Source organism: Prionailurus viverrinus, chromosome D4 (genome assembly GCF_022837055.1).
Source record: "Prionailurus viverrinus isolate Anna chromosome D4, UM_Priviv_1.0, whole genome shotgun sequence".
Lineage (NCBI taxonomy): Eukaryota > Metazoa > Chordata > Mammalia > Carnivora > Felidae > Prionailurus > Prionailurus viverrinus.
In genome coordinates this window covers 233,922-257,214 of record NC_062573.1, presented here as the reverse complement: position 1 = coordinate 257,214, position 23,293 = coordinate 233,922, and the positions used below count along the sequence as shown (strand labels likewise).

Genomic DNA, 23,293 nt, shown 5'->3' with positions numbered 1-23,293 from the left:
AAAAATTTTTTTAAACGTTTATTTTTGAGAGACAGAGAGAGACAGAGAATGAGCAGGAGAGGAACAGAGAGAGAGAGGGAGACGCAGAATCCGAAGCAGGCTCCAGGCTCCGAGCTGTAAGCACAGAGCCCGAAGCAGGGCTCGAATCCACAAACCGTGAGATCATGACCTGAGCTGAAGTCGGACGCTTAACCGACTGAGCCACCCAGGTGCTCCTGTATCTTTAAATATCAAGTCAGAATTTAAATGTCTAGTTAACTCGTAAATGTCATAAATTTGTTATAAGTTTGTGTGTTTGGATCAGGATCTAAATAAATAAGGTCCACATGTTATGGGTTGGTAACTCTGTCAAGTTTTAGTCACCTGTGCTTTGCACTGTAGTGGACCCAAGCCACATCATTGTCTAGATAATGATGGTCTAGATCCATTAGTTCCTTAGGAGTTACAAAATGGCACTATTCTATCTTATTTATTGGTTGGAACATTGCTATAAAAAATTTGTTTCACAGTATATGCAAATATTAAGTTGTTATGTTGTACACCTAAAACTAATGTAATATGTCAGTTATACTTCAAATAATTTTTGTTCTCAGTACTATCCGATACTCTGGTATAGAGTACTGTGCTTGCTTGTTTTCCTATATTTACTAATTTTCCCTACCCTCCTGTAAAGGTGGCTAATGAGGTTTCTAAGTTTTTATATGTCATGGTGAACTCATGGGTATAAATGTGTTAGCTCTGTTTTAATCTAATGCTGTTACTATTCTTAGGCTCAAATTACGCATCTTTGGCCATTAAGAACTCTTTCAGAAGAGCCCCTCTATCTGTCCTGCACTGCTCTTATGTATTTTGATAGCTCTGTTGCTTTCGGGTATGACACACTGTTGTAGGATTATCTTACAAGATTCTCACCCCAGACCTGGAATCCGCCATTTCTCTAAGGAAGCCTGGTTCCTTTCAGTGGAGAGTGCTGTTTGAGGAGTTCTTTATAACTAAGTCTTTGTATTCATTTTTTTAATGACTTGTTTTGGAAATTGAAGGAATTGGTGAAGTTGCAGAAACTGAAAATTTATTATCATTAGAAAAGAAATTGGTGTTCATTGGAGGACTCCATTTCCAAAGTTCCAGGGGCATAGCATGAGCTTTGCATCCTTTGCCAAAATTCTGGTCCCATGTGGACCTCAATGTATGTAGTGGGAGGATTGGTATTAACATACCAAGGATGTGAGAGTCCTAGCACTTGGGTTTTTTAAAGAAATCATTCTCAGTGTGTGCCAGGCTCTGTGCTAGGTGCTGAGGGTTAAAAACTTGAAGAGCCACTGTTGCCCTCTAGGAGAACAGTTCAGCCTAGCCTAGTTGCACCTCACCTTTACTAGCACCTTAATGTTTACAGTTTACGGTCCGCTTCTGTACACATTGTCCTCTTCCGTCCTCAGAGCGGTGCTATGAGGCAGATAATACTGTCGCCATTTTATAGCTAAAGATTTTGAAGTTCAGAGAGGTTCACTTGTCTAACACCATACAACAGGCATAATGTACACCCTAGATGGGGTGTAATCTTTTTAAACCCACAGTTCTTTCTGACCTAGTATGTGGAAATATTGTTGGTGTTTTGATTTGAACAGAGATACAGTAAAAGAGATAGGACTGCGTCAGCTACGGAAACTAAGCTATTTTCTTCCCCGTCCCCCAACAGGATGTAATTGACACAGCATGTGAAGTCCTGGCAGATCCTTCTCTTCCAGAACTATTCTGGGGAACAGTAAGTGTGTCAGAGGGAATTATGCTATAAGATATTCTAGTAGCAAAACAATTGATCAAGCACTTAGTTTGTGATTGGTCTCATATTAAGCGTTTATGTCATTTTGTATTTACTCTTTACGAAAATCTATAAAGTAGATAGAATTATAAATCACCATTTTGCATATGAGGAAAGGTGATGCTTAGAGATATGAAGTGACTTGCCTAAGGTTACACAGCTAGATGAACAGCCAGCCTCAGGAAGCAGTTCTGGCTGACTTCAGTCTGTAGTCTGTGTTGTTAACCAGCATGTTCTGTATCCTGCCCACCAAGTCTTTTTTCACATTGTTAGTCTCAGGCACCAGTAGTGCTGTAAGTCTTGAACATGCGTCTGAGTTGTCAGAATACTGTTAACAAGTTAGATAAGAATTTGGCTTCAGAGAGAACAGCTTCTCACCAGTACATAGGCTTAGAATTAACACAAGTCTGAAGCCCTAGGGTCCAGCTGATGAATAAATCTGTTCTCTCTTGTACTGTGGCCTGACTGATATGCCTCTAGGTCTTATCCTCTTCTTCCTGAGTCACTGTCGTCTCGAACAGTGTTCCTGGGAGAGGGTGGCCTGAAACAATATTTAGATTAAGGATCTGTTACTTGTGTGTGGTGGCCAAATGCTAACATGTTGTTGGCCGCTTTTCACATTATTCAAAACATCTCCTGCAATGGCGGATAGCATTGTCTTCCTGTTGGGAGGACAGCCAGGAAAAGGTCACTGGAGGCGGTGGTATTCTCTTTTCAGGTCCTGATAAATCTGATGTTGAAAGCCTTTCTCAGTGAAATTCTGGAAATCTTCAATTGTTAGGGAGGGGTGATGTCTGCCCGGAGGAAAGGACTGTTTTTAGATTTTCTTATGATTGCTGGGCAGTTCGGAGATGTGTTAATTCACGGATGGTGTTGAAGGTCAGTGACCTCTCTTTTTCCACCACAGGAGCCAACCTCTGGGCTCGGGATCATTCTGGACAGTGTATGTGGGATGTTTCCCCATCTCCTCTCCCCACTCCTGCAGTTGCTACGAGCCCTCGTATCAGGAAAGTCCACTGCCAAAAAGGTAGGTTGTTCATTTAGATGCTTGATTTCAGACTGTGGGAGAGGTTTTGGGGGATGCCACTGCCATGGCAAGAATTAGTCTGAAGTTGAATGAACAGTGCCAGAGATAGTGCTTAAGTTCTCTTAAATTAAGTACCTGTTGCAGACACTGAGTGAGACATAGTATAAAATTCCTTACTGTCTCATCGGAAGAGAATAACAATAGATACAAGGAAGAAATAGCTGATACAGCCATACGGTAAATGTCATTTGAGTAGTAAAGATCTACTGTTGAGGAGAGCCAGCAGTCTGTGGAGTGAGGGGCCTTGAGCTAAGTGTTAAAGGGTGCTGAGGGTTGGCAAGGAGCGTAGAGGCAATTCTAAGAAGGGTCACAGTGGCAGGTTTGTGAGAAGTTTGAGAGTCAGACACAGTCTGACTGAAAGAGCAGAACAGATGTGGGACCCCTTGCATGTCCCCGAGGTAAGCGTGCGGCTGGATTTTTTTCTGTGTGTTGGCAGGTGTATAGTTTCTTGGATAAGATGTCTTTCTACAATGAACTTTACAAGCACAAGCCCCATGATGTGATCTCCCACGAAGATGGAACTCTCTGGCGGAGGCAGACGTCCAAACTCCTTTACCCTCTTGGTAAGATGGAGACCCTCCCTGGCTCAGTAGCCACCTCTCCTCAGCTTCTGTTTAGACCTCAGCACTGCTGTTTGAGCCATTTCATGCTCGTTGCCTTTAAAGCAGCTCCTCTCCGCTGTGCTCGTTGAGGAATTATTAGTCTATTTCTCAGTTTTTTGTATCATTAGATTGACCTGAGCCGAAATCAAGAGTCAGATGCCCAACTGACTGAGCCACCCAGGCACCCCAGATTATTTTATTTAAAAAATAATGGGTGTTCATTGTAAAGAACAACAGCACAGATAAACACTTCACAAAGTTCATCTGTTCAGGCTTGTCCGTCAGATAGTCAGTGTTGAGCTGGTATGTGTCCCTGTGCACACCGTACACTCTCCTAGATTGATTCTGCAACTCGTTTTTCTTATATGTGGATCTGACTCGTTATCTTTTAGTAACTATCTTTTAGTAACAGAACTATTCTAGATATTCCATAATTTTGTATCTTTTTCCTTCTAAAGGACATGTAGGCTATGTTGGGTTTTGGTCACTACAAACAATGCTCCTTTGGGTACTTGTACTTTATATATGGATATTTTTATTTTTAGTACATAGAGTCCTCAAACCGGGGTTGTCTGATAAAAGGGTATATACGAGAATAATTTTGTGGGGTAGAAGGGTATATTACAATAACAATTTTAAATGGGCAAAAGGGTATATATACAGTAACAATTTGAAATACATGTCAGCAACAGATGAAATAGATCAACAAAATGTGTTATATATTTACAGCGTGATATTATTCAGCCTTGAAAAGAAAGGGAATTCTGACACATGTGCTACACATGGGTGACCCCAGCACAGCAGTGTTAGCTAGTGGGACGAGAGTCTGTCCATTTCTGTGTGATTAAACGTTGTTGTCTGATGTAGGAGTCGCTTTTTCCTATTGTATCGCTGGATATTAGACTAATTTCTCTTCCTCTCTTCCTTAGGGGGTCAGACCAACCTTCGCATACCTCAGGGCACAGTAGGCCAGGTAGTGCTGGACGACAGGGCTTACCTGGTACGCTGGGAGTACTCTTACAGTAGCTGGACCCTCTTTACCTGCGAGATTGAAATGCTGTTGCATGTTGTTTCCACTGCAGGTGAGGTCAGCTCGGGGAGACATGACTGTGGGGAAGAAAAACAGACATGCTTAGAATTGGGGGACAGGGACTCTCAGGATAAAATTCAGAACCGTGCAGACTGGGATCCGTGTAGTGTTTATCTGGGAGACTGTTCAGTAATCTTAAAGGAATTGTTGCTCTCTTTCCCCTCAGATGTGATCCAGCACTGCCAGCGGGTCAGACCCATCATTGATCTGGTCCATAAGGTCATCAGCACAGATCTGTCCATAGCAGACTGTCTCTTGCCCATCACATCCCGTATCTACATGCTGCTACAGCGGTAAGCGTCAGCTCACACACACCCCAGGTTAAAGTCCGCATCTGTGTCTCTGTGGGAAGCCCTGGTGTGATACTATCCCCAGCTGAGGGTTTTCCTATTTTTCCATCCCTACTGAGAGGAGAGACTTGGGCAGAGAGAGCTGGAAAATATCTGTGATGGAACACGCTGTATTCATTTCACTGAGTAGAGTACACTATTCTCCAACTAGGCTAACGACAGTAATCTCTCCACCGGTGGATGTCATTGCTTCTTGTGTCAATTGCTTGACTGTTTTGGCTGCCCGGAACCCTGCAAAGGTGAGACACACCAAGTCTTCAAAATAGCCAAAAACTGTTGCATTTGGTGTATACCTGAAGACACATGGACATTGAGCTCTTTTCCCTTCTCAGGTCTGGACTGATCTTCGTCACACAGGCTTTTTACCATTCGTGGCCCACCAGGTCTCCAGCATGAGTCAGATGATTAGGTGAGCCAGGTCTTGGGTTGGGTAGAGCGTATTCCCTGGGAGTACCATATACATTTTGGGTCCAGGCTAGCTACATTACTTTTAAAGAAGCTTCCCTGTGCAGTATTTCTCATCCAGCAGCAACCACCTTAGGTACATGGGAATTAATTTTCCAGGTTGGAGAATACAGAGCTGTCTGGATCCAGAGACGTGGCTTCCCTTTCCTCAGCTGTAGTCACTCTATACTTTTCCTTGTTTCGTGGCTTTTTGAACTTGCGTGGTAGGACAATTATTTATACATAGGCTCCATTTTCCTACTTGAGCATTTGCTCCTTGCCTTCTCTTGCTTATTAGACAACGATGTTTTCCTGATGTTTATTTGATTTTTTGAATTTTAAAGCTCTTGAGGTTGTACATTAATAAAGTACTCTCTTAGTGTTCATCTTGGGTGTAAAATAGCCTAGATTTGCTTCATTCTTTTGAGAGCTTTCCTAGGTTAGGTCCAAGCTATCTAGATAATAAGAATGCTCTGTGATGAGTTTCTTGAAACCTTGAGATTGCCCCGTCCTGATTCACTCTGCCTCTGTTTTTCCCCAGTGCGGAGGGGATGAATGCTGGCGGGTACGGAAACCTCTTGATGAATAGTGAGCAGCCCCAGGGCGAGTACGGGGTCACTGTTGCCTTTCTACGCTTGATCACCACTCTTGTCAAGGTAAACGCTGGTCAGATGGAAATGTCTGAAATAGTTTCTCTTCTACCATAGTCATTGTCTTTGGGCACAACAGTTGTCCTGATGTTACGGTGCTAACAGTTTCTGTGTATTGAGTATTTACTATGTGCCGGATTCCATAGCAGGTACTTTATCTGTGTTAATTAATTAATTAATTAAAAATTTAAAGTTTGTTTATTTTGAGAGAGAGCGAGAGTGAGAGCGAGAGCGAGAGAGAGAGAGAGAGAGAGAGAGCACATTGGGATAGGGGCAGAGAGAGGGAGAGAGAGAGAATCCCTTCCCAAGCAGGTTCCGCACTGTCAGTGCAGAGCCCCATGTGGGGCTCGAAATCACAAACTATGAAACATGACTTGAGCCGAAATCAAGAGTTGGAAGCTTAACTGACTTAGCCGTGCAGGCGCCCCTGTGCAATTTATTTAATATTCAGAGGCAGGATGGTATGATGTGGTTACTGTCAAGCTATTTTCATCGTAGCCCAGGGCAATACGTATGTTTTATATCTAGGCCCGGTATCCGTGTGTGTATGTACGTACTTCTGAAGCAAAGTTTCACAATTCAGCACTTCTCTGACAACGCAAAAGGCACTCTGGTATTTTCTAATAAGCTGATTTCACAATCCACTAATGGATTACAACTCAGTTTGAAAAATACTGTTGTAGCATAGATTTTGGAGTCAGACAAAATTAGGTGTACATGTCAGGTTGACCACTTACGAACTGTGTTGGGCTTGGGCAAACATGGAATTTCTTAGAACCTTTGTAAAAAAGGAGTAATAACATGGTCTCTGCTCCTTGGAGTTGTTGAGAGGGCCACACGAGAAGCACTCAGCCAGCTTTTCTGCCTGCGAGAATCAATGAATGAATGCTTGAAAAGGTAGAAACAGTCCAGAGATAGGGATATAGCTATAGATGTTTAGACGTAAGTAAAGAATTCCCATTTTTAAGGTGAGGAAGCTGAATATTAGGACAAAGAATTGTGAGTGTGAGAGCTCCTTTCCAGTGTCCCAGAGATAGGGTAGAGGTTAGGCGAATGGCTGGCATCATGATAGTGAAATCAGCACTTCGCATTGCTAACAGTCCTACGTCCTTCATGTTCATGGCCGGTACCTCCCTCTGCCAGATTTAACCTTCTTCTGTCTCCTTCACGTAGGTGCCTTCTGTGACATTGAGACATTGTCTTTTTAGTCTTTTTCTCTATTTCAAAGAAATCCACAGCTTGGACCCAGTTGAACTAGAGTGTTCTGATTTTTTTTTTTCTCTCTTACTGACAGCCAGGGTTTGCCTAGATTTCCTTTGGACCTGTAGTTTAAAAAAAATTTTTTTTTTCAACATTTATTTATTTTTGGGACAGAGAGAGACAGAGCATGAATGGGGGAGGGGCAGAGAGAGAGGGAGACACAGAATCGGAAACAGGCTCCAGGCTCTGAGCCATCAGCCCAGAGCCCGACGCGGGGCTCGAACTCACGGACCGCGAGATCGTGACCTGGCTGAAGTCGGACGCTTAACCGACTGCGCCACCCAGGCGCCCCGGACCTGTAGTTTTAGAGTTAAATCTGTGATAGCTGAATGACTTCCTTAAATGGTTTAAGTCCTTACAGCATGGTTTCTCATAGGGACAGCTTGGGAGTACCCAGAGCCAAGGGCTGGCACCCTGTGTCATGTTTGTGCTGAAGGAGATGCTTCCTGGCTACCACAAGTGGCGCTACAACACCCATGGTGTGAGGGAACAGATTGGTAAGGGACACGAGGGCAGGGAAGGCCTGAGCCACTCCTGACTCCCTGGAGATCTTATCTTTCCCTTTGTTGGGATGAGGGTCATCACACAAGGCCACTTCATTCCTGTGTCTTTTCCGGAGTCCAGGTTGCCTGATCCTGGAGTTGATTCATGCAATACTGAACCTGTGCCATGAGGCAGACCTGCACAGCAGGTATGAGGGGGTGATTGCTTGAACTGGGTACTCTTGGACGCTGCCGCTCCCCAAGGGAAGGCACGGGCGGGCTTCAGAAAAGTCAGCTGGGTTGAACCCAGAGCTCAGTACTCTGGAGGTTCTCATTTGCTCTCCACTGGACCGTATCCTTTCTCCCTGTGAGTCGAGAAGAGCAAATGAAATGGGGATGAGATTGTTCCCAATGACACACACACATACATATACACAAATTATTTTTTATGATCTTTACAAAAGTTACACATGTTCATTAGGAAAATAGTGAAAATGCCCTTCCTAAACCTGTTTCCAGAGATGACTAGGAAGTCCGTGTGTATTCTACTAGGTGTTTTCCTTTGCTTGTGCTAACTGCTCCATAATTTTATTTCCATGCCACTTCATATAGATCTGTCTTGTTTTAGTGGTACCATGCGTTCCATTGTATGAATTAATCATGACTCAATTCAGTAGATATATCCATTAATCGTTGGGACATTTAGATAGCTTCTCTGGGTTGTTTTTAAGATCAAGTCTACTTAAGCAAAGTGACCAGAGTGTGTTCATCTGACACGGAGCTGATCTGTACCACTGATGTCCAGTTGGTTAGGTTTGGATAGTGCCCTTCTCTTGCAGTAATAAACTTCACAGCTCCCTGGTGACTCAGAACATGTCTGTCTTGCAGTCACAGCCCCAGCCTGCAGTCTCTCTGCATCTGCAGCCTGGCCTACACAGAAGCGGGACAGACAGTCATCAATATCATGGGCATCGGTGTGGACACCATCGACATGGTGATGGCTGCTCAGCCCCGCAGGTGGGGCTCCCTCTCCCCTTCCCCGTTTATCTTAGTGTGCCTGCATGTCCTGAGAACTCCAGTGTGAGTTAATGTGCGGTAGCTTTTTAAAGACAGCCTTATTTCCCCTAGGATGTAGCCTGTATGTAATCTAGTGGCTGCTGCGTAGACTGGCACATAGCAAAGGGAGTTGATTGCTCCTCCTCTCTCCTAGTTTGGACTGGGGCCTCTAACAGAAGCTGTTGAACTCTGGGATTATTGTTGGAATCTAATTCATGAGAGCACATATGTTGCGAATGAAGTCATGTTGTCTGAATCAACTTTGGTTTCCATTTGGCACCCTAGTGATGGGGCAGAGGGCCAGGGGCAGGGCCAGCTGCTGATCAAGACAGTGAAACTGGCATTCTCCGTCACCAACAATGTTATTCGGCTGAAACCTCCTTCTAATGTGGTGTCCCCCCTGGAACAGGCTCTCACACAGCATGGTATGTATTGCTCTTGCGAACAGCAGTGCTTCTGCCCACAAGTACGTACTTCAGGCTGTGTTGTTAGAGGCCAGCAGTATTTTCTGACTAATTCGTGGAGGGAGTTTGGGAATGATCACCGGTCCCCATCCCGGACTTAGAAGCGAGAGGGCTGGAATGTCCTTCATTTCTGCCTCCTGTTGATGACGGGATAATAGTTAAGAACCCGTGTTCAAAGTCAGACTGCCTTGGCTCACATTTTGGCTTTAATCTGCTATGTTACCTTGGGCACATTATTGAACAACTCTGCCTCAGGGGATAATAGTAATACCTACCTTACACAATTACGACGGAGGTAAGATTACTACGTGTAAATCGTGGAGGGAAGTTCTTGGTACCTGTTAAGTATTAACTGTTTTATTCTTTGACCTTACACTACTCATTTAATACCTTTGGGACCCTGTTTCCTCATTTTCAAGTAGGTGTTTAGATAATGCCTAAGACCTACTCTTAACTATCATTTTGAGATTTTGATGATTCTTGCATTTCAATGTGACGTCTTTTTCTAACCTGTTTGTTAAGAGACTGTTTTGTTTTGTTTTGTTTTCCAAAATGTCTCTCTTTCTGCTCTTAATGAATTGGATTGGGCTGTTTACCTCCAAATCCTGCATATCCCCTTGGCTACTGAAAAAAGAGAATGGTATGGCCACCTGGATTCGCTCTGGCCCTCCCAAGTACTTGAGGGTAGTAAATTCCCTCACGTGCGTGAGCCTTTTTGAATAGCAGCCTCTCTTAGGAGCTTGAATCAGGCACATTGGTGTCTCAGCTGTTTCCTGTACTTCTTCAGGTGCCCATGGGAACAACCTCATTGCTGTTCTTGCCAAATACATCTACCACAAACATGATCCTGCTTTGCCACGTCTTGCCATCCAGCTGTTGAAACGTCTGGCCACGGTAGGATCCCACTTAATCAGCCAAAGCCCCAGAAAACTGACTTTGTGCATGAGACCACCCCTGCCTTATCTCAGGAGAAACAGCTAGCTTGGACTTAGCCCTGACTTTTACAGTGACCCAGCCATGTACACACCACACAAATTGTGTTGCTGTCCACACCACACCTAAATTGTGGTTTGTGAGGGTTTTTTTTTTTTTCCTGATTACAAAAGACATGCATACTCATTTTTACATATTTAAACGTTACAGGTAAATGTAGCATAGAAAGTTAAGGTCCACTCTGATCCCTTCGTTCCAAGACTCCCTATGAGCAGATTGGTATGCATTGATCCACATTTCTTTTTATCTGTGCTTTTGTATTGAAGGATGTTTGCTGTGCTCTTCTGTTCTTTACAAAAGTAGAATTGCACCGTCCATACTGTTTTGTGACTGGCTTTTTTCACTGAACCACAGATCTTACAGTCTTTCCATGTGGGCACATTTGGCCTACTTTATTGTCTTTAATGCTTGCACGATGAGCCACGGAATGAGTGTATCCTTATTTATTTGGGCTATTTTTTTTTTTTTTTTTTTTTTTTTTTGTCTTTCACTATTACAAGCAGTGCTGCAGTGAACATTGTTGTCCATAGAACGCCATGAACTTTTGTTTTCAATTCCTGAATATTAGTTATTAGTGAACATTTTAATTTTTGTAGACATTTCTAAATTGGCCTCTATAAAGGATTGTATTAAAAAAAAATTTTTAAAGGGGGTGGGATGCCTGGGTGGCTCAGTTAAGTGTCTGACTTCAGCTCAGGTCATGATCTCACAGTTCGTGAATTCGAGCCCCACGTCGGGCTCTGTGCTGACAGCTCAGAGCCTGGATTCGGTTTCTGTGTCTCCCTCTCTCTCTGCCCTTGCCCTGCTTGCACTCTGTGTCTCTCTCTCAAAAATGAATAAACATTAAAAAAAATTTTTTTTTTAATTAAAGGATTGTAGCAGTTTATATTCCCCCCTTTTTCCTAATTTTTTTTCTAAACATTTGTTTTTGAGAGAGACAGAGCACGAGTGGGGCAGGGGCAGAGAGAGAGGGAGACACAGAATTCGAAGCAGGCCCCAGGCTCTGAGCTGTCAGCACAGAGCCTGACAAGGGGCTCGAAATCACAGACCAGACCGCGAGATCATGACCTGAGCTGATGTCGGACGGTTAACTGACTGAGCCACCCAGGCGCACCCTCCCTCCCTGCTTTTTTTTTTTAATGTAATCTCTACTCCCATCATGTGGCTTGAATTCATGATCCCGAGATTAGGAGTTGACACTCTACCAACTGAGCCAGCCAGGCGCCCCGACAGTTTATACTCCTAACACCAAGTCTTAACATCCTTGCCAGAATGGCCCTGTCAGTCTTTTAATCTTTGCTAATCTAATAGGCAAACCAGTATTACCTCGTTTTTTACTTTGCATTTATCGTTATTATTGTGTACCTTTTGTGTTGATTACCATTTCTTTTGTGAATCACTGGGCATTTTGTACCATAGTTTGAAGCAATGTCCCTTTTAACCCACTGCCACATACTTGGATGTTTCCCTTTGTGCCCATTTTCTGAGAGTTCTCTGGCACCCTTCTACAGGAGCTCGTTGAGGTTTTTTGGAAGTAGAGCTCTAAGTCTGTGTTTGGTCTCCACCAGGTGGCCCCAATGTCAGTGTACGCCTGCCTGGGCAATGATGCGGCTGCCATTCGAGATGCCTTCCTGACCCGACTGCAGAGCAAGATTGAGGACATGCGCATCAAAGTCATGATTCTAGAGTTCCTCACGGTTGCAGTAGAGACTCAGCCGGGCCTCATTGAACTGTTTCTGAATCTGGAGGTGAAGGATGGCAGCGATGGCTCCAAGGTGAGCCCGCACCTGGGATGAAGCTGGGGGGGTGGCCCCTTGGGAGGTGGGGGCAGGCCCCACGGGTGCGCTTGCTGGCAGTGGCCAGGGCCTGAACTCTCGCCCCTCTTGCAGGAATTCAGCCTTGGGGTTTGGAGCTGTCTCCACGCCGTGCTGGAGCTGATCGATTCCCAGCAGCAGGACCGCTACTGGTGTCCGCCCCTGCTGCATCGTGCGGCCATTGCCTTTCTGCATGCCCTGTGGCAGGACCGGCGGGACAGTGCCATGCTGGTCCTCAGAACTAAGTAAGTCTGGCTCCAGGAGGTATTTACTTTCAAGGCTTGTGTCTGTAAAATGGGAGTAACAATACTTCATACTTCAGAGGTTTGTTGGGACAGCTCACTTAGCATATGTGTAGAAAGTGCTAGGAGTCTGGTTCAGTGTGCAGGAACTTCACTTTTAGTCATTGTCTTCTTATGCTGCTGCCAGCAGGTGTCATCTTTATTCTAGGGCAGAGGCGTGTTTACCTTAGGGTGCCCACCTTTTCCTGCCTTTTGTATTCTTGCCTTCTGCTGACTCCTTCAGAGCCACTATTCTTGAGAAACGCCTTCCGATGAGTGACTTGTTCCAGCCCTTGAACGGAATGAGACCCCTGCTCTCTAGGACCCTATTTGCTGAATGAGACCCCTGCTCCCTAGAACCCTGTTCGCCGAATGAGTCCCCTGCTCTCTAGAACCCTGTTCACACAAAGGGAAGGAACATTAAAAAGGCAAACCATGGGAATCTGCGTCCTTATTCCCCTCCCTCTCTCTTCCTTCTGGGGCTGCGGGACATGTGCAGCGGCACAGATCATGAGAATTTTTACCATTCAACTCTAGAATATACATATAACATATGATTGTGTTTCTTAACGGGAAAGCATAATTGTATCTATGGAACCCTTTATATTTACATAGGAGCAGGTCACCTGTGAGACACATGTTAAGACTGGGCAGGTAACTTGGGTGTTAGGACTTGGGTGTGCAAGGAACCACTCAAGGCAGGTGGACAGAACTTCAGGAAGGACTGCCTGAGAGAAAGGATGATTTCCAAATGTATTTTTCTTTCAGACCCAAATTTTGGGAGAACTTAACCAGTCCACTGTTTGGAACCCTTTCTCCTCCCTCAGAAACATCTGAGGTAAGCTGGGGTGAAGGGTAGGACGGTGACGGAAAGTCTCAGGGAGGACAGGCTGGGCTGCGAGAGGCTGAGGTGTAGAAAATGATATCTCCCCTAATTAAGCAACCAGAGTGTTTTCTTCACTGGAAACTTCTTTCTCAGAGGAGTGCCTGCTTCCTCTCCCTGTGATGTCTTGCTTGGGAAGGAAAGTGGCATGCCCTGCTCTGTGTCGATGGCTCGGTGGTCTTCTCCGCTCGCTGGGAGACACTGTGGACCTGACACTGCAGATGCCCATTCACGTTCGATAGGGACTGTGCTTCCTTGTTTTCCAAGTATCAGGTCCCTGCTCTGTTCCCTCATGGGGGCCACCAGGGAAGAGGTTCTCCTCGTGATTGGTATCTGCTCTGCTCTCCCCTCCACAGCCCAGCGTCCTGGAAACCTGTGCCCTCATCATGAAGATAATTTGCTTGGAAATATACTATGTAGTTAAGTGAGTCCTTTCCCCTTTTGAGATTTGAATTAAAGGTTTGGGGTGGGGGTGTGGTGGCCTGCCATTGGGTGCATGGCTCTTTGAGCCACGGCAGAGGAGAGAGCTGGTTTGGAGCCATTTATGGAGGGCCGCTGAGTTGTGTCCCTGGCCAGTCCATTGATGGCATTTATGATTGTCAGAGAGAGTTATTGTGAAGCAAACTCCATGTGCCTGGGATTTCATGGAGGAGGAATCCTGGAAAAGGCCTCAACCTAACCCATTATGTTGAGCAAGAAGTATGAACCCCACACAGTGGAGGTGACTGGAGCCGTCTGCCTTTAAGCCCAAGTGAGGTCGCTTTCTCTGCCTCGACAAGGGTCTGTGCCCATCACATTTATGTCCGCTTTCAAAACCTAATCATAGGTTTTATTTTTTCTTGACACCCTAGGGGCTCTTTAGATCAGTCTTTAAAAGATACACTTAAGAAATTTTCCAGCGAGAAACGCTTTGCCTACTGGTCAGGATATGTCAAGTCATTGGCAGTTCACACAGCAGACACGGAGGGCAGCAGCTGCACCTCCCTGGTAGAGTATCAGATGCTCGTCTCCGCCTGGAGGATGCTCCTCATCATCGCCACCAGTCATGTAAGAGCCTCTGGGGGGCGGCGGGGGGGGGGGGGGGGGGGGGCGGGGGCCGGGTTTGGCTTTGGTGTCCTAGCAACCGTGTGCTGGGATGCCTGACGGATACACCCCTTGGGATGAAGAACAAATCAGGGATTTTTTCCTGAGCTAAAATGTAACAGTTCTGTGCTGGTAGATGGGGGGCTGCTGTGGGGTGTTTAGGGTGTTGGGTTCAAGAGACCTTGAAGGAAAATGCAGAGAAGTAATTTAAAACATTCATAAAACAATAGCATCCATAAAAGCCTCCTGTAGCTGCCCTTGTGGCCCTGAACAGGTCTCAGAGGCCCCCTTCCTTCGTCTGCCTCTCACGCACACGTAGAGTCACCTTCTTAGGCACGTCCCCTGTCGACACTAGGTAAATATTTGTAGACTGGTCAACAGACAGCTGTGACTGCTGTGGCAGCACCTTCTCTAGGGTTCTAGAAACTGCATTTCCTGGTTTTAGAAAAAGAGCAGAGGCCATTGTCTCTGCACTGTGTATCTACTGAGAGTTGGTTTTTAGAGAGAGAAAGTTAGCATTTAAGAATTCGCATTTCTCCTTTGCGTGCGTGTGTTTTCACACTGCACCGTCCTGTTGTGCAATAAGGGCTTAGTTTTGAATTGTTTTTCCCTGGAGAATCCAGATTACTATCTTTGCTTCGTTAGTAACTACAACTTGGTAGATGTCCCTTGTTCCAAGCATACTCTTATGTCTTCCATGAGTGACGTGTTCCCAGTGCCTGACTGGCCACGACTTTGGGACTTTTCTGCATCACATTGGCTGTAGACTCCTGAGACTGCAGACACCCAGAAGGCTCAGCCATCTTTGGAGCAGATTGATTCCTCAGCGGATAGCCTGTGTGTCACTTGCCTTTTAGGCCCTAGCTAGGCAACAGGTGTTTTGTTTTGCTTTAATTAAAGTATAGTTGACATATAATGTTCTGTTAGTTTCAGGTGGACATCGTGATGTTTCCGTATTTTCATACACAGTAAGATGATTCCCATGCTAAGTCTAGTTACTGTCTCTTAAACATACAAGGCCATTACAGTGTTATTAACTATATTTCCTATGTTGTACGCCATAGGCAGCAGTTCATGGATCATAGCTCTGAAAATCCTGCTACCTCTTTTTCCTTAGGAAAACTGTCTGATTAAGTGTAGGATACTGACCATTCACTTACTCATTTAACAGATATTAACGGAATGTTCCCCATGTGTCAGGCACCCAGGGATACAGCAGTGAACAAGGCAGAGAAGGTCTTTGATCTCCTGGAGAGTGGCCCATGAGGGAGGCAAATTGTAAACAAATCCATAAAGAAAAACAGTTCGAGATTGTGATAATTCACTATGAAGGAGATGATCAGGATGTTGTGGTAGTGAGTGCTTAAGCAGGAGCAGTCAGGAAGGCCTTCTCTGAGGAGGTGTCATCCAAACTGAGACCTGATGTGCAAAGGAGCGTTCCAGGTGGAGAGCCTGTGGAAGAGAGTAGTCTAGGCACATGGTGTCACATGTGTGAGGGTCCAGAGCGGAAAAGAGTGTGGTATGGTTTAAGCAGGAAGAAGAAGTCCTACTAGTAGGCCTGGAATAGGCTGAGCACGAGTGGTGATACCGAAATCAGTTGGACTAGATCCCGTGGGGCCTCTTACGCCTTGTTGTGAGGCGTTTGTATTTCTAGTGCACTGGGAAGCCGTTGAAGGGTCTGAGAAGAGGGGTGTTGTCAGGAGGAGGTGGTGAACCTGACCCGATTTTGACCATGTCTAAGGGTGGACAGAGAAACAACCGGGCAATAATTAGGAAGACCGTGACTAACCAATGACTAATTGCCTGACAGAGGACCCTACGTCTTGTGGCTTTTGTAGTCTGGGGAATTTTCCCAAATGACATTTTTCTCCCTGTTCCTTTGCAGGCAGAGGTAATGCACCTGACTGACCCTGCAGTGCGTCGCCAGCTCTTTCTTGACGTGCTTGATGGGACCAAAGCATTAGTAAGTGTGTCTGGGAGGTTTCTCATTCTTCCTAGGGAGAAGGTCTCACAAATGTCAGGACAAGGGGCTCAGTCGGCCTCGGAGGCCTGAGGCCACAGTGCCGAGCCGTGGTCTCTCCCACGGGCCCGCCCCTGTCAGCTCGCTGCTGGGAAAGAAGGGCACGAGTCTGAAAGGTGCCCTTCGGATGGAGCTCGAATCTCCCAGCCACGTCAGCTCGCAGGAAGCCTGACTTCTGACTGGTCTGCTGTCTCCCCTCAGCTCCTGGTCCCCACCTCAGTGAACTGCCTCCGCCTCGGATCCATGATGTGCACTCTGCTGCTTATCCTCCTCCGGCAGTGGAAGAGGTGAGCACCGTGCCAGGGGAGGGGGCCTGCTCACGCCTCCTTACCGGCCCTTCGCTTTCCCGAAGGGGAGAAAATGGGTGTGAGACGGGCTCGCTTTCCATCGCTAGCAAACAGGGGGAGGCAGGCTGCCCGGTGGGCACCTCTGAATCAGAGCTAGGGCACTTTGTGGCCTTTATTTGGCATGTGTTCTTCCTTCTCTGCCCCGTATTGTTGCTAGGGAGTTAGGTTCTGTGGATGAAATCCTTGGGCCCTTGACGGAGATCCTGGAGGGAGTGCTACAGGCAGACCAGCAACTCATGGAGAAGACCAAGGCCAAGGTGTTCTCAGCATTCATCACAGTGTTGCAGATGAAGGAGATGAGAGGTGAGGAGCAGAGGGGAGAGGGGGCAGCGGTCCCCCGGCTCCACTGGCAGCTGGTCTGGCGGGGCTTCATCTGGTTTCCAGCCACACATTTTTGCTTTGCGGTTTGCGCTGTCAGTCTTGGAATGCCTGTCTTCCAGAAAACTTTTTCTCCCCCATCTGTCTACTTCCTGCTCCCCACGCGGGTGGATCCTCTCTCAGCAGCATACATTCCCCTGTGCCTGCCTGGGGAGGGAACCTCGGTGTGCAGCAGCGAGAGTTGACATGGTGAGTGAGCATCACTGTGTCCCCTCCCTGCCTGTGCTCTGCAGTGAGTGACATCCCCCAGTACTCCCAGCTGGTGCTGAATGTCTGTGAGACCCTCCAGGAAGAGGTAATTGCTCTCTTCGACCAGACCCGCCATAGTCTGGCGTCAGGTGGTGCCACGGAGGACAAGGACAGCATGGAGACTGATGACTGCTCGAGGCCCCGGCACAAGGACCAGCGTGATGGGGTGAGGGAGTGCCCTGGGGAGTAGGTTGTCCTGCCCATGCACATCCAGCAAGTGCCAACTGCCTTGCCTGCCCTGTGCCAGGCCCTCGGGGTGATTAGTGAATGAGACATGTAGTCACTGCACTGGAAGAGTTTATAGCCTAGTGGAGAACCTGAACAAATCAGAGCCCATGCAGAGATGTGTCGGAATTCCATCGTGGCAAGTCTCATGCAGGAGAAACACCGGGAGAACGTGTGGCTTGGGGTTCTCACCTAATCTAGGGATTCCACGAGATAGCACCCTTTCAGCCATAATTTAAAGCATTGATAGAGTCAGGCAGGTAAAGGGAGCGAGGAAGACTTGGGAGTGAGAACAGGGTGGTTTGCTGTGGTACAAGTCCCCTGGGGGCCAGAGGAAAGGCTGTGGTGAGCGAAGAAGCAGTGAGAGGCTGGAGAGCTGGGGGCTGGATGACTGGCAGCCTTAGCAGGGTCTTTGATGTGGGTTTCAAGTGAAAGAAGAAAGGACTCAAGGATTTAAGCAAGGGAGAGAAACGTGGAAAGATCTCCCTGGACGCAGCATAGAAGAGTGTTTTTCAAACTGGGTGATGACTTGTTAGTGGGTCTTGAGATGAACTCATTTGGTTATAACCAGCATTTTTTTTTTTTAACAAAGGAGGATAAAGTATAAAAGAAAAGATCTGTGTTTTGTTGGTGGGGGGAAGGGTAGGAAAATATATTAACGTGTGTATACGGGGACACAGCATAAAAAGTATTTATTCTTGTGCGTCATGGTCAAAAGTAAGTTTGAAAACCCACCGGTATGAAGAATTGATTGGAGAGGGTCCGGGAGAGCGAAGGACCGTTCAGGAGGCGGGTGCAGTGGTGCAGCAAGACGGGTAGAATTGGGCGCAGTGAGCAGGTGTGAGTCGGGAAGCTTGAGAGGTAGTGGGGGAGGGAGGAGTCCAGAACTGTCTCTGGGGGGTGGTATGTTAGCTTGGGGGGAGTGCTGTGCCCCGTTAGGGGGTGTGGGTACAGCCAGTTTGGGAGAGACTCCACGTTTCCATCAAGCTCACTTGGGAGATGTCTGTGACCGAGTGAGGGCTGGGGCAGCCTGGCGCAGGGCTGCCTGTTGTTGTCCTCCCCCCTCATCCCCGCCCTTGCACTGCTTCCTTCCCTCTTGCCTATCTTTGCCCCTGGGCCCCAGCAGGTGTGTGTCCTGGGCCTGCACCTGGCCAAGGAGCTGTGTGAGGTGGACGAGGACGGTGACTCATGGCTCCAGGTGACTCGCAGGCTCCCCATCCTGCCAACCCTCCTCACCACTCTGGAGGTGAGCCTTCGCATGAAGCAGAACCTGCATTTCACCGAGGCATCATTGCACCTGCTCCTCACTCTGGCTCGCACCCAGCAGGTAGGAGGCCAGCCCGGGTGCAGGAGGGAGCCTCCTTGCTTGTGTTGGGTGGGTTCCAGCACAGCCTGTGATTCTCCCAGGAGCTCTGGTCTGCCTTGAGAGCTCGGCTGCCCCTGGGCAGGAGACAGATTCCAGGAGTGGTGGGGCCGGGTAAGTTCCATCTCATTCCAGGTCTTTCCCTCCCAGGGAGCCACAGCAGTAGCTGGGGCTGGCATCACCCAGAGCATTTGTCTGCCCCTCCTGAGCGTGTACCAGCTTAGCTCCAATGGGACAGTGCAGGTGAGTGCCAGTGACTCGCCAGGACCCCTGGATTGGCCAGACTGCAATTTGAGGGGAAAAGTGTCCCTGTCCTTGATCTTTCACACACCCTGGGAGTTGCTCTTTAATGGCTTGTCTGATGCACTGATGGTGTAGACTCCTCACTGCCCCCATACTGATTTCTAGTAAGAGAAGTTCATATGGCTAGTTAATGGCAGACCTGAGTCTAGAACCTGGGATTCTTTTGTATCTGCCTGGTGCTCTTTCCTCGTAATCCCTGGCCTCGGACCCCCTGTGGCCCTGCCGGTCACCAGGCAGTGGCTGTGCCCTTTCTAGGTTTTCTCTTCCGAGCAGCCAGGCTGCCTTAGCTGCCGTGTTGCACGGAGGTCCCGCTACACCTGTCAGCTGGATTCGTTGGTGCCGTGTCCTGATATCATCTGCTGTCTGTATCTTAGACGCCTAGCACCTCTCGGAAGTCTCTGGATGCCCCCTCTTGGCCGGGGGTCTACCGCCTCTCCATGTCCTTGATGGAGCGGCTCCTCAAAACTCTGCGCTACAACTTCCTGACCGAGGCCCTGGACTTCGTGGGTGTTCACCAGGAGCGGACCTTACAGGTGAGGGGCTGCCAGCATCATAGGAGCTCAGGGGGCTCAGGGTAATAGGGGGGTCTGGGCCATTCAGGACCATTCAGAAACTTCTGAGCCTAGAAGAGTCTGATGTGCCATCACCTCAGCATTTGTGGGTCCAGAACCTGTCCTCCCAATGGGAGGGTGAAGAGCAGGCAGGTCAGGTCCCTGTTTCACTCCATCCATCCTTGTCTCTCCCCTCTCAGTGCCTCAGTGCGGTAAGGACAATACAGAGTCTGGCGTGCCTGGAGGAGGCAGACCACACTGTGGGCTTCATTCTGCAGCTCTCCAACTTCATGAAGGAATGGCACTTCCACCTGCCTCAGCTTATGCGAGATGTCCAGGTGGGTCCTTGGACATGGTTCCTTGCAAGGGGTCTGGGGAAGTGCTTGGGCATGGGGTGGTGGGCACTGTCTGGGGTACCTCTGGTGAATAGCAGGCACTTGGAACGTGGGCATTTTGCTTTGTGAACACGGGGTTTGGTTTCTTCGTGTTGCTTTCCCTGGAGCTAAAGTTTTCCTTATATATAAATATATATAAAGGGCAGCCTTGTAGCTTAAGAACTTGGGCTCAGTTGGATGGATGTTGGTTCACATCCCTTAGGAATAGGCCTGAAGCTTGAGACCAGCGGGGCCAGGGTCTGGGGAGTAGGGAGAGAACAGGTCCTGGAGCCAGACAGGCATCCATCATTTGTGTGACCTTGGCCACGTTACTTCGCTATTTCTGAAGGTTTTTCTTCTGTAAAATGGGAAAATGATCCCTATCTTATTTCTTTACTGAAGAACTGATCTTAGACATTGAGCTAGGTGGTGGCACGGCACAGGGTGCAGGGAAAGATCCCAGGCATCCCCTGCCCCAGTCCGGAGTCGGGCATACTCTGTGGCTGTAAGATTTGCAGCTCGAGAACACAGGGAGGTGAGCATTGTAGGAGCTGAGAGGAAGGGCACTGGGACTCTGAGGGGGGCCTGCTTGGTGGGGCCGCTGCTGAGAGCCCCCTGCCCCCGCCCCACGTCTGTGTCTGCTGCAGGTAAACCTGGGCTACCTGTGCCAGGCCTGCACCTCCCTCCTGCACAGCCGCAAGATGCTGCAGCACTGCTTGCAGGTAACCGCCCTCCCTGCCGGGCTGCCCGCGGGGCCTCGTGCCGGCTTCTCTGGACTCCACCTCCATTTCTTGTCTCCCTCAGAACAAAAACGGGGACGGCATCCCCTCGGCTGTCGCCCCCCGAGTTCAGCGGCTGCCCGCTGCTGCCACTGCCGCCCCCTCCTGCTCTTCTAAGCAGCCCGCTGCTGACACGGAGGCCTCGGAGCAGCGAGCCTTACACACGGTCCAGTACGGACTTCTCAAGATCCTTAGCAGGACCCTGGCGGCTCTGCGCCACTTCACCCCAGACGTCTGCCAAATCCTGCTGGATCAGGTACGAGCCGCCCCCTGTGCCGTGCCGCCAGCTGCCCAGCGGTGAGCTGCAGAGGCTCTCCTGTGCTCTGCTCTACCCTTAAGAGCCGTCTGGGGTCCTAGTTGGGCTCCAGATTGCTCCTGTCTTGCCTTGCAGTCCCTGGACCTTGCTGAATACAACTTCCTCTTTGCCCTGAGCTTCACCACTCCCACCTTTGACTCAGAAGTGGCCCCCTCCTTCGGGACCCTTCTGGCCACGGTGAATGTGGCCCTAAACATGCTTGGAGAGGTAAGTTGGGTGCTGTCAGACTCTGGCCTCTCAACCCCAGTCTTCCCCCCGATCTCCCGTGGCATAACTGTGGCCTCCAGCACGTCAGCCTGCCTGAGCCTGGTCCTCTTCCTGAGCGAGCTGGCAGGACCTCGCCGGGAGGAGCACTGTGGGGGCTGAGTGAGTAGCTGGCCAACTGCTAGTGCAGGGCCGCCAAGTCGGAGGCTCGCAGGGAGCCACACCTGTTACTGTCACTTTCTCTTCACCCTGTGTCTCTTCCTCCAGCTGGACAAGAAAAAGGAGCCCCTCACCCAGGCCGTGGGGCTCAGCACACAGGCGGAAGGGACCAGAACGCTGAAGTAAGAAAGCCCCTCTTCTGGAATTTGATCTGGGGTCAGGGCAGCTGTGGGTCAGCCCTCCTCCTGGCTCGGCGGTGCACCCCGTCCCTGCCGGCTCGGCTGTCTGCAACGGGGCCCCCTGCCCTCTCCCCAGGTCCCTCCTGATGTTCACCATGGAAAACTGCTTCTACCTGCTCATCTCCCAGGCCGTGCGCTACCTTAGGGACCCGGCCGTACATCCCCGGGACAAGCAGCGGATGAAACAGGAGCTCAGCTCGGAGTTGGTACAGACGGGTAGAGGGCTCTGACCAGGGGCGCTGGTGGGGACGAGCCTGTGGGTTCCCACTGGGCCCCCCGCCTCGCGGGGCCCTCATCTAGTACCTTTTCTTTCACAGAGCACTCTGCTCTCCAGCCTCTCACGCTACTTCCGCCGGGGAGGCCCCAGCTCCCCCGCTGCCGGCGTCCTCCCCTCGCCTCAGGGCAAGTCCACCTCGCTCTCCAAGGCCAGCCCGGAGAGCCAGGAGCCTCTGATCCAGCTAGTGCAGGCCTTCGTGCGGCACGTGCAAAGATAGGGTGGGGGCCCGCCCACCCTGCTCCGGCAATCTGCACCACAGTCCCGGGCAGCGGGGGTGCTGCGGGCCGGCCCTGTGGCCCGTGTGGACTGAGAGCGGCACCTGTCCCCTCCCCCCAGGGCAGCCACGACTCCAGCCGCCCACCCACTGGCATTATTTTTATAATAGATCAAGAGGTCCACGGCCAGGTGGGAGCCATGAGTCTACCGCGCTCACGCCCTCAAGTTCAGAATGTCCCAGGGTGTGGTACTTCCCTTAAGCATCCCCCCCCCCCCCCCCCCGCCCCTGCACTTGACCCTGGCCCAGTAGAGGCCAGGAGCCAGTGTCAAATGCAACCAGGATAGGCTGTGTGCACGGCTCTGAAAATGTTTTCCATGCTCTGTTCTTGCAGTTTTTGGTAATACTGTGGTCTATTTATACAAATATTAAAATACTGTTTATAGATAGCTGTGTGATGTGCCTTCAAGGCCTGGAGACGAGCACCCGGCGCTCAGCACCAAGCAAGTCTTCCTTGGCCAGGTGCCTGGGAGAGGCGGAGTGGAGGTTTGGGGAAGCAGAGGAGCCGGGCGGACACTTTAATTTTCCCTTCCCCGGCCCGCCCAGCTCTCGTCCCCACCACACCTCACCCCTGACGCACGCGCTCCGTTTACCCGCTGGCTGAGCTTCCCACAGGTGTAGCCTCGCTTGAAGTTCACTCCTTCCTATTTACAGCTCTGTGCCCCTGCCTCCCCTGCCCCTGCCTTCAGAAGCCCGGGCTGTGGGCCTGCCAGCCTCTGGCCTCCTCAGGACCTGATCACTAGAGTGCTGGGCTCGGTGCTTAATCTGACACCTGGCTTGCAGGCCAGAGCCACCGCTTGAAGTTTCTAGAATCAGACTGACCTGGGCTAGAGTCCCTGCGTGGCTACTTGCCAGTTACAGAACCTTGAGGAGGTGA

At 49.1% G+C, this 23,293-nt stretch overlaps 1 protein-coding gene across 1 annotated transcript in view; it reads left to right on the top strand.

Annotated features, from left to right (window-relative positions):
* NUP188 (nucleoporin 188) overlaps positions 1-22,805 on the top strand; it is a 55,235-nt gene extending 32,430 nt beyond the window's left edge. The window contains exons 13-44 of the mRNA XM_047829631.1: positions 1,697-1,762; positions 2,727-2,846; positions 3,343-3,469; positions 4,438-4,590; positions 4,765-4,891; positions 5,100-5,187; positions 5,281-5,357; positions 5,934-6,048; positions 7,679-7,799; positions 7,927-7,993; positions 8,673-8,801; positions 9,126-9,265; positions 10,092-10,198; positions 11,866-12,072; positions 12,187-12,356; positions 13,161-13,230; positions 13,632-13,699; positions 14,127-14,322; positions 16,244-16,321; positions 16,580-16,665; positions 16,883-17,028; positions 17,337-17,518; positions 18,704-18,904; positions 19,091-19,183; positions 19,618-19,776; positions 19,995-20,132; positions 20,816-20,890; positions 20,973-21,203; positions 21,339-21,470; positions 21,735-21,808; positions 21,942-22,071; positions 22,183-22,805. Of these exons, the coding sequence (XP_047685587.1) occupies positions 1,697-1,762; positions 2,727-2,846; positions 3,343-3,469; positions 4,438-4,590; positions 4,765-4,891; positions 5,100-5,187; positions 5,281-5,357; positions 5,934-6,048; positions 7,679-7,799; positions 7,927-7,993; positions 8,673-8,801; positions 9,126-9,265; positions 10,092-10,198; positions 11,866-12,072; positions 12,187-12,356; positions 13,161-13,230; positions 13,632-13,699; positions 14,127-14,322; positions 16,244-16,321; positions 16,580-16,665; positions 16,883-17,028; positions 17,337-17,518; positions 18,704-18,904; positions 19,091-19,183; positions 19,618-19,776; positions 19,995-20,132; positions 20,816-20,890; positions 20,973-21,203; positions 21,339-21,470; positions 21,735-21,808; positions 21,942-22,071; positions 22,183-22,359 (4,050 nt within the window). The 3' untranslated portion in view covers positions 22,360-22,805. The remainder of the gene's footprint in view (positions 1-1,696; positions 1,763-2,726; positions 2,847-3,342; positions 3,470-4,437; positions 4,591-4,764; positions 4,892-5,099; positions 5,188-5,280; positions 5,358-5,933; positions 6,049-7,678; positions 7,800-7,926; positions 7,994-8,672; positions 8,802-9,125; positions 9,266-10,091; positions 10,199-11,865; positions 12,073-12,186; positions 12,357-13,160; positions 13,231-13,631; positions 13,700-14,126; positions 14,323-16,243; positions 16,322-16,579; positions 16,666-16,882; positions 17,029-17,336; positions 17,519-18,703; positions 18,905-19,090; positions 19,184-19,617; positions 19,777-19,994; positions 20,133-20,815; positions 20,891-20,972; positions 21,204-21,338; positions 21,471-21,734; positions 21,809-21,941; positions 22,072-22,182) is intronic.
* Positions 22,806-23,293: the final 488 nt, after the last annotated feature.